Raw genomic sequence first — 16,549 nt, forward strand, 5'->3', positions numbered from 1 at the left:
AATCTCAGCCTCTACTAAAGTTGGGATGAGGGTAAACCAACTCCGGTTTCTGGGTTTCTGATTGGTCACAAACACCCCTCTTCCCTCCCCTCCATTTCTGCCTGGTTTAGGTAGCAGTCTGTAGGGGACTAGAGAACCAAAGGCCATGAGCACTATTGAGTGTGCAGGCTGGACTTGCCCCACTCTCAGAAGTCCCCCAAACCTAGTTTCCTTCCTTACCTCATTGAGGTTAATTTCAATGACTTGGTCATACTGGCAGCCAGGGTCGGGTACCAAATGATCCTTGAATTCCTCAGCTAGACTGGCAATGTCTGGAATGAGCAGGGGAGGGAAGTGAAGCATGTGAAACAGAATGTGGTCTTGAGATTCCATCCACCCATTTGAGCCAGTGACCTGGCACCTGCCAAACACCAGACCCCAGGCACTAACTGAACCCACAAAGGAACAACGCACACAGCACAGGGACTGTGCCAGTATGATAGGAGAGGTACGTGGGGACACAGGAATGGAGAAGCACTAACTAGTGAGGGAAGGCTTCCTAGAGATGGAGAGCACAGTTCTGGAGAAGTCACACAATGAAAAAAAGGAGGAAAGGGCCTCCAAGCAGGACTCTGGAGGCTGAACTCTCCCCCCTGGGCTCTTGCTCTCCTCCATTTCCAGACCCCAGCACCTTATTTCTTCCTCTGAACTTCAAAGAAACCAAACTAGAAACTCAGGGAAGTTGCTGGGAGAGGCAGGGAAGCTGGTTCTTGTTCCATGTATTTCCCCTCCTACTCCTGCTAAGGCAGCAATTACACAAAGGAGGTCCATGTCATTTCTGGAGCTTCCTGTAGAGGGCACCAGGGACCAGACCAAGAATGCCATCTGTAATCACCCTTCTGTGTGAAACGAAATCCAACCCTTAGGCAGGGATCTCAAACTTGGATGCCAGATTCTTCTAGAAGCTGAAGAGAGCACCAGACACCCCATTCAGGAATACTAATAAATACCCAGCTTGTCATATAGTTGCAGGGGCTTCTCAGAACCTCTGAAGTTAGCATACAGGCAACAGGTTAAGGACCCCTTACCCTAAAGGGAAGTCATAGGGGCATGCTGGACAACTATCCTGCCCACACCACTCTGCCCTTGCCAGCTCACCTGCCCGGCCTGTCTTGTTCAGGTATTTCTTCATCCTGTGGTTGTAAGGGAACACTGAAGTGGTAGCCCCAATTTCTGCGCCCATGTTGCAAATTGTTGCCATGCCTGTGGAGAAACAGGGCTTGTGGGGCTGGCTGAGCTGCTGGGTATGGGGCACCTATTAGGGGTGCATGCCCCTCTTCACACCAAGGAGCTGCTTCATTTCCTTCCTCACTCTCAGGGCCACCTATTGGCAGCAGGCACTTATCCCTGGAGGCCCAGGGTTAAAGCCAAGACTGGAGAAGGGAACTATAAGAAGGGAGGTCAACTCCACAACTTCCTGTCTACCCCAACCCCCACACTGCCTGAACAATGTTCTGGAAGGTTATTCGATACTTCTGCTGTTCAACTGCAGGCCATATACCCAGCCCAATACAGGATGAGGGCCATATCCTGTGGCAACTTTCCTCACCAGTGCAGGAGATGGAGTCCACACCAGGCCCGTGGTATTCCACAATGGCACCCGTGCCACCTTTCACCGTTAGGATGCCTGCTACCTTCAGGATCACATCTTTGGGTGAGGTCCAACCAGAGAGGGAGCCTGTCAGCTTCACACCAATCACCTGAAGATGAGGTGGGTGAGATGGCAATTACCAACCCCGTGGGCCACATGCCAACCAGAAGTCAATGAATCCTGCTGCTAACACTCTGCTCATTCATCCCTGTCTCCCTCCAAATGAAACTTAAGCCTGACCTACTCTCTCAGCCGTTCTGGCCAACAGTCCCCCATTCATGCCCACCAACCTTACCTTTGGACACTTCAGCTCCCAGGGGATGCCAGCCATGACGTCTACTGCATCAGCACCCCCAACTCCAATACAGATGCCCCCTAGGCCACCACCATTGGGGGTGTGGGAGTCAGTGCCAATCAGGAGAACCCCTGGGTAGGCATAGTTTTCCAAAATGATCTGAAAAAGAATTCAAGATCTTAAGCTTAGAAGACCTCATCAGAAGGCTGGGGAGGTAGCTCAGTGGTGAAGTGCTTGCTTGGCAATGCAAGAATACCTCAGCAGAGAAAGGATGTAGGACCCAGAAGGGATTTGCAAAATTCCCCCCAACTGACACCAGGCCACCTGGCCATGCCCAGCTGCTCCTCCAGGGTGGGACCTGTGGGGCTGACCCCATTTAGTACAAGCCATTTCCAGTGTAGCCAGGAAGAACCGGTCTTGCGATACAAGCAGTTCCTGCTGTGTAGCCTGGGCCTATAAATGCCACCCGGTGCCTCAGTTTCCTAATTTGTAATACAGTAGTAAAAATATCCACACCACTTTAACCCTGGGATGTGGCAAGAACCAGATAAACTGGCTTGTAAATGTGTCCTGTGATGGGCCTGGTATAAGTGTGACAAATGAAAGATGCTGATGATACTCTCAGTCTCATGTAGTGTACTGTCCAGGGTGGGCACTGTGCCCACCTTGGTGGGCAATTCTGTTATGAACTAGCTCCAGCCCCCACAGGGACCCTAAGAAAGAACTAGGGAGCCAGTGGGAATACAAAAGCCATGAGTTTCTGCACTGCTCAACTGGAAAGAAGTCTAAGGGCTTCCCCAGCCTCAGCATCATAACACACACACACACACACACACACACACACACACACACACACACACCAAGGACCAACTCTACCCACCTGTCCCCAGAGCTACAGAGGAGTAATTAAGCCACAGTCCCTATTCCCACAATAGGAACATAATGCAAAGGAGCCCATAGAGGATCACACAAGAGACCTGATTCAGGGCAAAGACAGAGCCAAGGAATTAAATAGGAAGCCAGAAAGCTAAAATGTGGAGAAGCAGGGTCTGCTGGGTCAACGGAGGACAGGGCACCGAGGTGGAAGGATTGGGGCTTGCTTTGGATGAACACTTTTTTTTTTTTTGTACTGAGATTTGAACCCAGGAGCACTTTACCACTAAGCCATATCCCAGTCCTTTTTATTTATTTATTTTTTGAGACAGGATCTCACTAAGTTGCTCAGGACCTTGCTAAATTGCTGAGGCTGGCCTTGAACTTGTGATCCTTCTGCCTCAGTCTTCCAAATCACTGGGATTACAGGTATATGCCACCACACCCAGCTAGATGAACACTTGGGAACATTCTCTATCAAGGAATAAATCCATCAGGCTGAACACTGAGTAGGTAGCCAAAGGCAGGGGTGAACAACTATCACTGACAGCCCCAAAATTTGGATTAGAAGCTGCCAATAAGGTCTGGATCTTTGTAGAGGTGAAATGAGGGATATTTAGATTGGGATGCTTTTCATAATCCATCTGCCTCCCTGTCCTCCTGCAGAGAGAGGCTCTTGGCCCCTGAAGGATGGTATACCTGTCATCTCACAGCTCTGTCCTACCAAGGGCGAAGTTCTGAAAGTACAGAGCAGTGATCTGCTACTTGCTCTGGTTTCAGAGTGGAGCAGAGCCAGAGGCCCAGATGGGGTCAGATGAAAGCCTGACAGCTCCTCACAGGAAGGCCTGGGATGGAGGTGGGACAAGGGTCACCTTGGAAAGGGATAGGGCAGGTTTCATACATATGAAATGATAATAAACGGACACACACATATCAAGCCAGTGTCCTCAACAATAACTTCTGAAGGAAGTGAAGCATATGATCAGGGAACATGCACGGACACAGAAGAATCCCTTGTCAACGTGGCCAATGGCCTATGGTACCTCTATTGTAAAGAATCACATAAAAGGACCAAATGGAATCAGAGTAGCTGTCTGCATGGGTGGGAAGGGCTCCTGGGTGACAGAGGCAGCAGAGCAGCATGGTGGTGCAGAGCCCTTGCTGTGGGCCAGACCACCTGCTACAAATCCAGGTTCCATCATTAGCCAGAAAGGTTCCCTGGGCAAGTATATTAACCTCTCTGACTTATTTTCCTCATCTGCAAGGTGTGGACAGTAATACCCCTTACTTCACAGGGTCATGGTGAGCAGTGAACTGAGTTTGTATCTTTAAAACACTAAGCTTAACACTTGGGTAGAAAGAAATAGGTCAACTTTAAAACATGGATTACCAGGGTGAGGCTGTAGCTCACTAAATGGTAGAACACTTGCCTAATATACTTAAGGCCAGGAGTTCAATCCCTGCTACTGGCAGTACCACCACCAAAAAATATAAGTGAGGTATCTGGGAGGTTAGGAGGGACTACTTCACATGGAAAGTGTGTAAGTTGACATGAAAATTAATTTACAAATAGGAAGAAGAACCTGAGAGATGAGTGAAACATCCTCCTGCTCCCCCTTGGCTCTCTTGGGCCTCGAGTCCCCAGCCTCTGGAGATCAGGAAGGTGTTCTCTGGTTACCTATGTGCAGCCTGGGCTTGGGCCCCTTGCAGAGACAGGCTGGGCACTGCTTTACCTGGTGAATGATTCCAGATCCAGGCCTCCAGAAGCCCACACCATACTTGGCACCAGCAGATGCCAGGAAATTATACACTTCCTGGTTTATGTCCTATTAAGACAAATCAATAACCAGAGCATTAGTAACACGGTTTGCATCTGCAGGACCTCTGCCATGCTCTCCTCACTCCACCCCTCCCCATGGTACTGAGAAGCTGGCACTGTGAAGACAGGCCCTTTCTTGGAGACCTTCTGAAAGTAATTTCAGAAGGGTTTGGCTGTTGGCCCACAGTCTTAGCTGGCAGGCCCAGGAAAAAGGCAAGGGAGCAGAGACAGCTTCAGTTCTGTGACAGCTGGCTGAGGTTGTGGCTCTGGAACAAGTCCCTACCTGCCCTGGGTCTCAGTTTCCTCATTTATAAAAATAACTGACTAAAAAATTGTCACCGGTCCCTCTAGCACTCAAGTGCCCAGCCAAGGCCAACACTGAAGGAATATACCACACAGGACAGGCTGTTAAAGATGCAGAGAGGTGCTGGGACCCCCCTGCTCCACTGTGGCTCATGTGGATGTTGCTTCCCCATGTGAGTCTCGGATGCCTCATCTGTAACCCCAGCTGACATTTACTGAATGAATGCCTCCTACAGAAATGGCATCATGCTATATACATCCTCACTACCCACCTGAAGGAGGGAGAGATCGTCATCAAGTCCACTTTACAGGTGAAATAACTTATGGGAGACCATAGGGTTAAACAGGAGCCAGGGCTTAAAAACAGGACCATCCAAGCACAGAGCCTGAGAGAAACATCCTATCAAAAAATAAAGCTGCCCTTTCTGAGGAGGAGGGCATGAGACTCAATCTGAGAGCACCTAGCTGGTATCAGGGATTGAACCCAGGGGTGTTTAACCACTGAACTACATTCCTAGCTCTTTTTATTTATTTATTTATTTTTTTGAGACAGGGTCTCACTAAGTTGCTAAAGCTGGCTTCAATCTTAAGATCCTCCTGCCTCAGTCTCCAGAGCTACTGGGATTATAGGCATGTACCACCACTTCTGGCAAATTAGGGCTTCTTTTTAATAATCTCAGAGTCCTGCATTTTCCCTTCCTAACACATATCCAAACATGTAATTATGATTTCTGTGATTGTTCAGCACTCCCCATCTTTCTACTGACCCAAGATCATGTAGGCTGGGCCTTGTCTGTTATGTTCACAATGAACCCCAGCACCTAGCATAGCATCTGACATGCTGACTCTTCAATAAATATTTGTTGAATAAACAAAGAAATGAGCTCTGACATCCTATCACTCTGGGAGTCTCATCTCCAGCAAGTAGATTCTGAACCCATAAAGCAAGGGAAGGAGCATCTCCATACAGTAAGGCCCTGCTATGGACAGTTGTCCTCTGGGCTGAAGAGGTCCCAGGCCCCTGCCCTTGAGCAGTTCTTATCCTGCAAAAAGTCATGGAATGTGACCACCTCTTCTGACAAGTGGAAAAAGGCACAGTGTGACCAGGACACAAATGGGTAGGAAAGGGTAGGGAGAAAGGACTCAAATGGGAAGGCTGCCCCAAGTGTTTCCCATGGGTCTGAGAGGCTCTAAGCTGTGCTGACCCTGGAAGCCAGAGCACTTTCAATCACATGCCCCACTTTCTGCTAGCTGCTGGAGCCCTGCCAGCATTCAGCTCCTGCCAATGGCCTCCCTGAGGGGCGCCACTCCCACTGTAGGAAGCAGAGACCAGGAAGGCCCAGAGCTAGCAGCAGGAGGCCCAGTGCTGCCACAGTAGTGCACACACAGGCCCCAGAGGCTCCTCAGAGAAGGAGCAGGGCTAGGTTTCACAAGGTGGGGAGTTCAGGGAGAAATCTCTTCTGTTTGGCACATGGCCACTTTTGTCTAGTTAGGCAAAACTCAAGAGAAGAAGAAAGGGCCCTAAGGAGGTTAATCTGCATGAGACAGCACTGGAGCTGGAGTTGAGATCAGTTTTAGCCCAAGCACGCCCTCGTGTGGTTATAGGATCCAACTATATGGTGCTGTCACAAACAGTGACCATTGCCTACCTCCCTGATAGCCAGTGGTCACTGCCCTCAGAGGGCCAGAGGAGGGGGCAGAAAGCACATGTGTGATGTGGACAAGATGAGCCCCTCACTGCTTGAACAGAAAGGGAAATGTGACTGCCCCGCCCATACACCAGTATGAGACATCATGAGGAGTCGGCAGCACTTTTCTAATCCAAAAAGGGCCACTAATGTGGTAAGATCAAGAAAAGCTTCCTTTTCTCTAGGCATTCTCTGTATTTTCTAACATTTTCAATGACCAAATGGTATTTCCAGTATTAGGAAACAGCAGGAAAAAAAAAAAGTTTTAAAAGTTTAGATCTAGGGATGTAAATGGTACAATGCTTGTTGACCATGCCCAAGGCCCTGGGTTCTATCTCCAGAACTAGGGAAAAAAAAAAAAAAAAAAAGCAAAACCAGACTAAACCAAAGAGTTCATAAGAACTTGGAGGTGGTTAGTAGGGCACAGTGGCACACACCTATGATCCCACCTACTTGGGAGGCTGAAGCAGGAGGATAGCAAATTCAAGTCCAACTTGGGCAACTTAGCACTGTCTCAAAAAACAAAACAAAAAAATGCCAGACATGGCGGTGCATGCTTATCATCTCATCTATTTAAGATGATAAGGCAGGAGGACTGCAAGTTCAAGACTAGTCTCAGCAACTTAGTAAGACCCTTAACAACCTTATGAGAGTTTGTCTCAAAAAATAAAAAAGGGATGAGGATGTAGCTCAGTGGTAAAGCTAATAAATAAATAAAAATGTTAAAGGGACTCAGTGGTAGGTCCCCAAAACAGAACTTAGACACGGTGCCCCCACTGGCCCCAGGATGAGAGCTCTTCCTCCCTCCCCCATGTTATACACCTTACATGCCCCCCATGCTACTTTGGGCCTCACCTTAGCCCGGCGCAGGTCTTTCTCACCCCCAACCTGGGCCTCGATCAGATGGTCACAGTGGATTGTGGATGGCACAGCCACCTTGGGAAGCCCACTGCTGATGAACTGCAGCATGGCCATCTGGGCTGTGGCATCCTGCATAGCCACACGATCAGGCCGTAACCGCAGGTATGTCTTGCCTCGCTCAATCTCCTGGTTGGCCGGGTCATCTAGGTGTCCATATACAATCTTCTCTGAGAGGGTCAGGGGCCGGTTCAACCTGAGGAGAAGGGAAAGGGTGGTAGGTATCAGCTGTACAACCCCTTGCCCATCCACAGCCTCTCCTTTTCAGTGCAAGTGGCAACCTAACAGTGGGCAGGCAGAGGGGCGACTGTGCCCAGGACCTGAAGTTCCACTCAATGGAGACAAATTGGTCCTGTTCCCTATGGTACAGCATCTGCCGCTCATTGCATGCTCCAAAATTACTTGATGAGTAAGTGACATCATAAGAATGACAGTGTTGATTGTTTTCAATGGACATTTGTTTTTCCTACCATATTAACCACTATTATCTAATAAATACTATCAAGTACATATAATTGTTTAATGTTCATGATATTCTTGTTATTTAATAAAACAATCAAAAAGAAACAGACTCAGGAGAGAGATGTTAAGAGCTCAAGTTCATAGCCTAAGTCTATTTTTCTCTCTGCCCTCAGCCCCAGTAAGACATGGGATCATGCAAAAGTCCCCCTCCCTGAATCTGCCACAACTGCCAGCTACCAGGCTGCAATTCATATGCTGGATGACTGGCTCCTTCATATGCTAAAGCTTCCCCCATTAGCTGCGCTCGCTCACTCACTCCACTGAGAAGCGTGGCTTGCAGCTCTCAGCTCTCAGTACAGAAACCAGTCACTATTCCAGCCTCTTGGTGGTCCTTTTTTGTTAACACCCATTTCCCTGGCTGTTCCACCCTCCCTTCCTTATTAAAATGGCAGTCCAAACCCACCCCTTGTGGGGTGCAGCATCTACAAGGACTCAACTGCCTCCTCATTGCCAGCCTCCCACCCAACTAGACTCAGGTCTGTGCAGGTCAGCGCTCCACTGCCCACCCTCAAGCTCCCTGAGAATGCCCTGCTGCTGTCACACAACAGGGCAGTCGCCCCAGTGGATTCACACTCTGCCTCCCACCATTCTGGAAGCTTAGGCCAAACTTGAGCCTTCCTAGGAAGCAGCTAAGTTCTACTCATAGCCACAAGCCACACTACTGTTTGAGGTCAAGGGAAAAACTGTCCACTGGGAGTCAGAAGCTCTGGGTTTAGAGGTGACCGTGTTAATAAACCTACCATTGAAGTGAATAAATTACTATCTTTCTCCAGCAGTCCATCCAGCCTGCCTCCAACGTGTAGGGCTTGACTGGAAGGAATGGCACTTAATATAGCACTTCCTTTGTTTTTAAACAGTTTAATTTAGAAATAATTGACATATAATGAACTGTGTACATTAATAGTATACAATTTGAAAATGGGTGTGATGGCACACACCTGTAATCCCAGCTACTTGGAGGCTAAGGCAGGAGGATCTCAAGTTCAAGGCAAGCTGGACAATTTAGCAAGATCCTATCTTAAAATAAAAAGGGCTAGGGATGTAGCTCAGAGGTAGAGTATTTGCCTATCATGTAACAGCCCTAAATTCAATCCCTAGAACAGCTAAAAAAAAAAAAAAAGGAGGGGGGAGGGCTTGGGCTGTAGTTCGATGGCAGAGTGCTTGCCTAGCATGTGGGAAGAACTGGGTTTGATTCTTAGCACTACATAAAATAAACAAATAAAATAAAGGCAATCTGTCCATTTACAACTACAAGATTTTTTTTTTTTAAAGTAAATGATTTGGGGTTGGGGTCGTGGCTCAGTGATAGAGTACTTGACTAGCATGCTCAAGGTCTTGGCTTTAATCCCTAGCCCTGCAGAAAAATTAAATAGAATATTTATAGTTTTTAAAAGTATACAATTTGATTCAGTTTTGACAATTTACATCTGTGAAACAATCACCACAATCAAGTCATTGACCATCTCCACCTCCCCCTTAAAGGTTTTCTCTTGACCTATGATAATAATCCCTCCCATCTGGGCTGGGTTGTGGCTCAGAGGTACAGCACTTGCCTAGCATGTGTGAGGCACTGGGTTCAATCCTCAGCACCACATAAAATAAAGGTATTGTGTAAACCTACAAATAAAAAATAAATGTTAAAAAAACAAAAATTTGGGGCTGGGGATGTGGCTCAAGCGGTAGCGCGCTCGCCTAGCGTGCATGCGGCCTGGGTTCGATCCTCAGCACCACATACAAAAGAAGATGTTGTGTCCGCCGAGAACTAAGAAAAAATAAATAAATATTAAAATTCTCTCTCTCTCTCTCTCTCTCTCTCTGTCCCCCTCTCTCTCTCACTGTCTTAGAAAAAAAAAATTGGGGGCTGGGGATATGGCTCAAGTAGTAGCGAGCTCGCCTGGCATGTGTGAGGCACTGGGTTCGATCTTCAGCACCATGTAAAAATAAAATATTGTGTCCACCTAAAGCTAAAAAATAAATATAAAATAAAAAACAAAAATTCCCTCCCATTCCATTCTCAGTTTACCACTCATCTGCTTTCTGTCATTACAGATTAATGTTATCAGAGCACTTACTTTTGGCTCTGCATTTCCTAATCTTTTTTTTTTTTTTGATACTAGGGATTAACTCAGGGGTGCTTGATCACTGAACTATACCCCCAGATCTTTTCATTTTTTATTTTAAGGTAGGGTCTCATTAAATTGCTGAGGATTTTGCTAAATTGCTGAGGCTTGCATCAAACTTGTGATCCAATGGGATTACAGGCAAATGCCCCTGCACGGGGCCCAGACATTTTCTTGTATATAACTCATTTTATCCTCATGACACAGATGAGGTCTAGTGTTTTGTATTGTTTTTGCAACACAGAGGATTAAATCCAGAGCCTCATGCATGCTAGGTAAGCACTCTACACTGAGTTGCATCTCTGGCCCAGAACACAGATGGGGAAACTGAGGGACAGAGAGATGAAGTGACTTGCTGTGGGGTCTCAAAACTATGAGTGCAAACTTAGACTAAGAGAACACAGCAAAGTGGCGCTACTGTCTGTGCTCTTCACGTTAACTTCTACTGAGATTTCAATGTTTGGAAACAGAGCAGGCCCCTCACACAGTGTTCAGTCATTAATACCAGCACTGCCAATATGACTTGCTGGAAACAGAGATTCTTCCTTCTGACAGCCTAATTCCCAGCTTCACACTCTCATAGTCCCCTAAGTCCTTGAAATTAAGAGTTCCTCAAGGTGCTGGTTCTCCAGCAACCACAGATCAATCAAAGATGCTAAGAATCTGGGTTCTGCCATCAGGAACCTTGCATAAAAATAGCACAAGCCTGTTGTACAGTGGCCCATCTGCAAGCATCTTCAAGGCTGGGTGTGGCAATACTGCATGCACAGACCTCTCTTCTGGACCCAGGGAGAGAAAAAACAGTACATGGGTTTAAGAATCCAACACAATGAAAGCAATGCCTGATGTGGTATGAAAAAGTGATAACAGGGCTTAGTGGTGCGTATTAATCTCAGCGACTCAGAGGCTGAGACAGGAGGATCTCAAGTTCCTTGCGCGGCTGCCTTGGTAATTCAGCAAGATCCTCAACAATTCACTGAGATCTTGTCTCAAAAAATGAAAAGGAGGGCTGGGGATGTGGCTCAAGCGGTAGCGTGCTCGGCTGGCGTGCGTGCGGCCCGGGTTCGATCCTCAGCACCACATACAAACAAAGATGTTGTGTCAGCAGAAAGCTAAAAAAATAAATATATATTAAAAAAATAACTTTAAAAAAAAAAAAAATGAAAAGGAGGGGCTGGGGATGTGGCTCAAATGGTAGCGCGCTCGCCTGGCATGCGTTCGGCCTTGGTTCCATCCTCAGCACCACATACAAACAAAGATGTTGTGTCCTCCGAAAACTAAAAAATAAAAATATTAAAAAAAAAAAATGAAAAGGACGGGATATAGCTCAGTGGTCGAGCACCCTGGGTTTGATCACACACACACACACACACACACACACACACACACACACACACAGATGAAAAATCTTGTCAATGATAAAGCCTAAAGACAGCTCACTGTCACAGTTCCAAGGTAAACAAAATGGTTCCTCTATGTCCCTCTGTCCCTCTTGGTGATAGACCTAGTTCCCAAGAAAAGAATCAGATCTCTAGGGGCTGGGGTTGTGGCTCAGTGGCAGAGAGTTTGCCTCACACATATGAGGCACTGGGTTCGATCCTCAACACCACATAAAAATAAATTAAAAAAAACAAAGATACTGTGTCGAAGTATAATTTAAAAAATATTAAAGAATCATATCTCCACCATCACAGACACAGAGTGGAGGAAGAGTCCCATACACACACACACACTTTTTTTTTCTTAAAGGGTATACTTGTTGTTGCTAATTGTTTAAGGCAAAAACTAAATGCCGAATAATATTCTGTAGTCAAGTTATCTCAAAGCACATTTTTGTGCTAGCTCTCTTCCCACACATGGAGAAGACCAAGGTGGAAGTGTTTTGCAGATAAAAGGAAAATCCATCACTTTCCTACTGAGCTATGGCCTCTGAGCTTCACAAATAAAATATTGTTTCCTGGAGATCAGTTCAAGGTCCTGTGTTGATCGGGACAGTGGTTCTTGGTTCTGATTGCATTTTAAAATCAGCTGGGAAAATGGCCAGCACTTCTCATATTTTAACATCACAAAGTTCCCCAAGGATCTTGTTAATGGCAGGTTCTGACTCAGTTGGTATAGGGTGGGGACTGAGACTGTATGTTCAGCCTTGGGTGAGTTGCAGCTCCATTTGAGCCTTCTCAGCTGTACAATAAGTACACTCAAATCTGTCCTCTCCCAGGGTCACCAGGATCAATATTGCAGAGGCCACCAGACAGGCAAGGGCACAGCCCTGTCTGTAGTTGAGCAACCTCCAAAGGCAGTGCTGTGTATTGCCAGCTCCCACTCATTCTCCTGGGGTCCCTTATTCACTCTTCTGGAGGTAGCATCTAGCCCAGGACCTGGCACACAGGACAGCAGGCAAAGATGACTGCCCTCCCACCAAATGAGGAACTGAGGCCCAGGAGAAAGACAGGCATAGGATCCCATCTGAGTTTTCTTCTGGGTCTCAAGCTGGAACTCTCCTTGGGGCCTCTGCAGCAAACAGGAAATATAGGCGAACCTCCAGCCTGATGGCTCCCAGAGGTGTGGTCCAAGCTCAGCAGCCTGCCCTCAACAACTGGGAAACTTGGGCCACAGCACCAAAGCAGACCTCAGTCTTTCCCTAAGAGCTCAGATTGCCAAGCTTCTGGATAACACAGGTTCCTCTTCGGCAGAGAGGGCAGAAGTTCCACCAATGTTTCAGAATGCCTCTCTTCCATAGGGACCTTTATATCCCAAATACTTAATCCTGCCACTAACCATCTTTCACCAATCTTCTTAACTTGCCTAAAAGGGCAGACAGCACTGCGAGCTCCCACCTACAGACTTACCGTTTGCGAACAATGTTAATGTTCTTCTCTAGCAGGTCATAACGAATGTACTCGTTGGGCTCAAAGTGGCTCATGGCCACCTTGGCCCGTTGGCACAGGACTGAGGCCACATGGTATTGCCGCACACCCAGGGCTTTCTGCAAAAGAAAAATGACAGTAATCAGCAACGAAGTTCTCAAGAGAGTCCATGTAATGTAATGAAAAAGTTGGGGAATTAAAGTGTCAAGAGCTGTTTTGTAGCCAGGCAAGATGGTGCTTGCTTGTAATCTCAGTGATGTGGGAGGCTGAGGCAGGAGGATAACAAGTTCAAGGAAAGCCTTAGCAACTTAGCAAGACCCTCAGCAACTTAGTGAGACCCTGTTTCAAAATAAAAAGAACTGGAGATGTAGCTCAGTGGCAAAGCACCTCTGGATTCAATCCTAACACCAAAAAAAAAAAAAAGATTTGTTTTCCATGACCATAGCTTTGGCTTCTTCACCTGAAGCAGAGTAATAGAGCAGTCTGCTCTGCAGAGAAAGAAAGTACAAAGATCTGTAGCGAATGGCTGGGATCAAAGCCAGGTTCTACCATGTAAACTGAATCATATGAAGGAAATCTTCCATGGTCTCAGTGCTAGAGAACAGGAAACAAACAGCTCTAGTGACCACGCAGGGAGTTTAGAGGAGACCATGTGTGGAGCTGTCACTCAGATGTGAAGCACTGTCCAAACCACAGCGGCTGTTCTACCTACACCTTGAGTTCCTTGAGGTGGGGATCAAGCTTGATCTAATAATTTATCTCAACCCTGACTACCACCTAGAAACACCACATATATTTGCTGACTTGATAAAAGAATAAATGAGGAAAGGTCTTTGTGTGAGCCCTTGACATTTTCTCATCCCTTCAAAAGCTGGTACCAAATGCCCTCCCCCTGAATATCAGCAGACTTCCTCATTGACCTTTTTCTTTTTGCAGTGCTAGGGATTGATCCCAGGAATGCTCTACCACTGAGCTATATCCCAGTCCTTTTTGTTATTTAGTGTTTTTGTTTTTATTTTAAGATACAGCCTCACCAAGTTGCCCAGATTGGCCTGGAACATGCAATCCTCCTGCCTCAGTTGAAATCGCTGGGGTTGAAGTATGTGCCATGCCCAGCTTCCTGACTGACTTCTAAGGAATACAATGTGACAACCATGCTGTGTGGCTTTGTGACAGGGTCACAAAAAGAATAGCTTCTGCCTATGTGCTATGCAGTAGGTAAGTGATTATTAGGATGAGATGTGTGCTAGTTGATTTTTAAATTGTGGGCAACAACCTTGTGACCAGAGAATAATAAATGAATCCAAAGGAATGACAATGGGAAAGGAGAATGATCCAGTTTTGGGCTATTCCCTGGGGAAGGGAAGGGGCAAAGTGGAAGGTGCTGCCCCAGGCTTTCTTCTTTATGCCACTGGAAATTTAAATCCAAACCTGCCAACCTCACCATCAGAACCCAACATAGGCCTATAGTTGCCACCTCTGTGCAGGTCCTGCTGGGGTGAGAACAGGCCACACTATGAAACTGTACCCCAACCACCCATCATCCAGCCTCACTTAATAGCTGCAGGAATGACCTTTCCAGGGTACAGCTTGGATCCATCTGCAGGGCCCCACTATCTACCTCACAGGGTAGGTGTGAAGGGCACATCAATGACACATCGAGGACCTTCAACACTGCCCAAGCACAGGGAGAGGCAATGCACATCAGCAGCAGCTATCACCACCCCCACAACCCCAGGAAAAGCCTACTTCAAGGGGGGGCACTGGCCAGACCCGAGCTGCTACTCACTGCCTGAGTGATCTTGGACAATTTAATCTCAGCACTCACTTCCTGGCAACTAGGAGGATCAGGAGAGATTACATGAAGCTCTGAGTACAGTTTCTATTCTTATTACCCTTGTATACTGATGAGCACACACACAGCTCCTTCAGTGTTCTGCATGCAAACAAGACACAAAAAGCTGTTCCACAACTTGCTCTTTACATTTATTAATTTAACTCAGACAGCTTTTCAATGTCTGTATATAGACCTATCAATTTTTTTTTGCAAATTAACTGCCCCATCAGTTTCCTTAGAAACAAAAAGGAGTACAACAATACCTAGTGTCTGGCCTGGTAAGTAAAACCATAAACTGCAATCCTAGTTATGTACTAGGAAAAGGTAAAGTCCCAATTCCCAACAGCAAAGAACCAGTATGGACTACATCCTAATACCAAAAAATAGGCTTAAGAAATAATGCTGATTGGGCTGGGGTTGTAGCTCAAGTGGTAAAGTACTCTCCTAGCACATATGAGGCACTGGGTTCAATCCTCAGCACCACAAACAAATAAAATAAAGACATTGTGTTCACCTAAAAAAAAAAAAATAGAAATTAAAAAAAAAGAGAGAAAGAAATAATGCTGACTGGCAATAATGGATGCTCCTCAAAGACTAGATGTAGAAATACATAAACCAACAATAAGATTTCTCAGTATTTACCCTGAGGAATTAAACATGCACACCCATGTTTACAGAGGCACAATTCACAAAGGCCAAACTATGGAACCAGCCTTGGTATCCGTCAATAGATGAATGGATAAAGAAAATACGGGGGCTGGGGATGTGGCTCAAGCGGTAGCGCGCCATGCCTGGCATGCGTGCGGCCCGGGTTCGATCCTCAGCACCACATACCAACAAAGATGTTGTGTCCGCCGAGAACTAAAAAATAAATATTAAAAATTCTCTCTCTCTCTCTCTCTCTCTCTCTCTCTCTCTAAAAAAAAAAAAAAAAAAAAAAAAAAAAAAAAAAAAAAAAAAAAGAAAATACGGAATTTTATTCAGTCACAAAGAAAAATAAAATTATGTCACTTAGGGGCTGGGGTTGTGACTCACTGGTAGAGCGCTCACTTAGCATGTGTGAGGCCCTGGGTTCGATCCTCAGCACCACATAAAAATAAATAAATAAATGGAATTTTAAAAAGGTAACAACAAATTCATACAAATATATAACAATAAATTCCATCATTATATACAACTATAATGCACCAACAGATAGAAAGATAGGTAATAAATAAATAAATAAATAAATAAAAAGAAATAATGCAGAATGAGCTGGGCATGGTGGTATGCGCCTGTAATCCCAGCAACTGGGAAGGCTGAGAGGAGGATCACAAATTTAAGGCCAGTCTCAGCAATTTAGGGAGACCCTGAGTAATTTAGTGTAAGCCTATCTCAAAATAAAAAGAGCTGGGCATGTAGCTCTGTAGTAAAGTGCCCCTGGGTTCAATCCTCAGTACCAAAAGAAAAAATATTAATGCTGATTGGAAAGAAAGATAAAATAATATGCTGGGATTGTAGCTCAGTGGTAAAATGCTTGCCTAGCATGTATGGAACCCTGGGTTCAATCCCCAACACCATAAAAAAAAATATGCTGATACAGAAACAACTTATGGGTAAAGATAGAACATGTATTGGGTGCCTATGATGTATGAGAACACTGTGCTAAGCACCTGGCACATATCACATTATCTAATC

General features: G+C 46.0%; 1 protein-coding gene across 1 annotated transcript in view; it reads right to left on the reverse strand.

Annotated features, from left to right (window-relative positions):
- Positions 1–16,549, reverse strand: part of Aco2 (aconitase 2) — a 44,494-nt gene that overhangs the window by 9,421 nt on the left and 18,524 nt on the right. The window contains exons 2-8 of the mRNA XM_026405895.2: positions 13,018–13,154; positions 7,464–7,722; positions 4,532–4,624; positions 1,926–2,084; positions 1,589–1,739; positions 1,138–1,242; positions 220–311 (exon numbers count right to left, since the gene is read on the reverse strand). Coding sequence (XP_026261680.2) covers positions 220–311; positions 1,138–1,242; positions 1,589–1,739; positions 1,926–2,084; positions 4,532–4,624; positions 7,464–7,722; positions 13,018–13,154 — 996 coding nt within the window. The remainder of the gene's footprint in view (positions 1–219; positions 312–1,137; positions 1,243–1,588; positions 1,740–1,925; positions 2,085–4,531; positions 4,625–7,463; positions 7,723–13,017; positions 13,155–16,549) is intronic.

The sequence above is a fragment of the Urocitellus parryii genome, chromosome 5 (assembly GCF_045843805.1).
Source record: "Urocitellus parryii isolate mUroPar1 chromosome 5, mUroPar1.hap1, whole genome shotgun sequence".
NCBI classification, from domain to species: domain Eukaryota; kingdom Metazoa; phylum Chordata; class Mammalia; order Rodentia; family Sciuridae; genus Urocitellus; species Urocitellus parryii.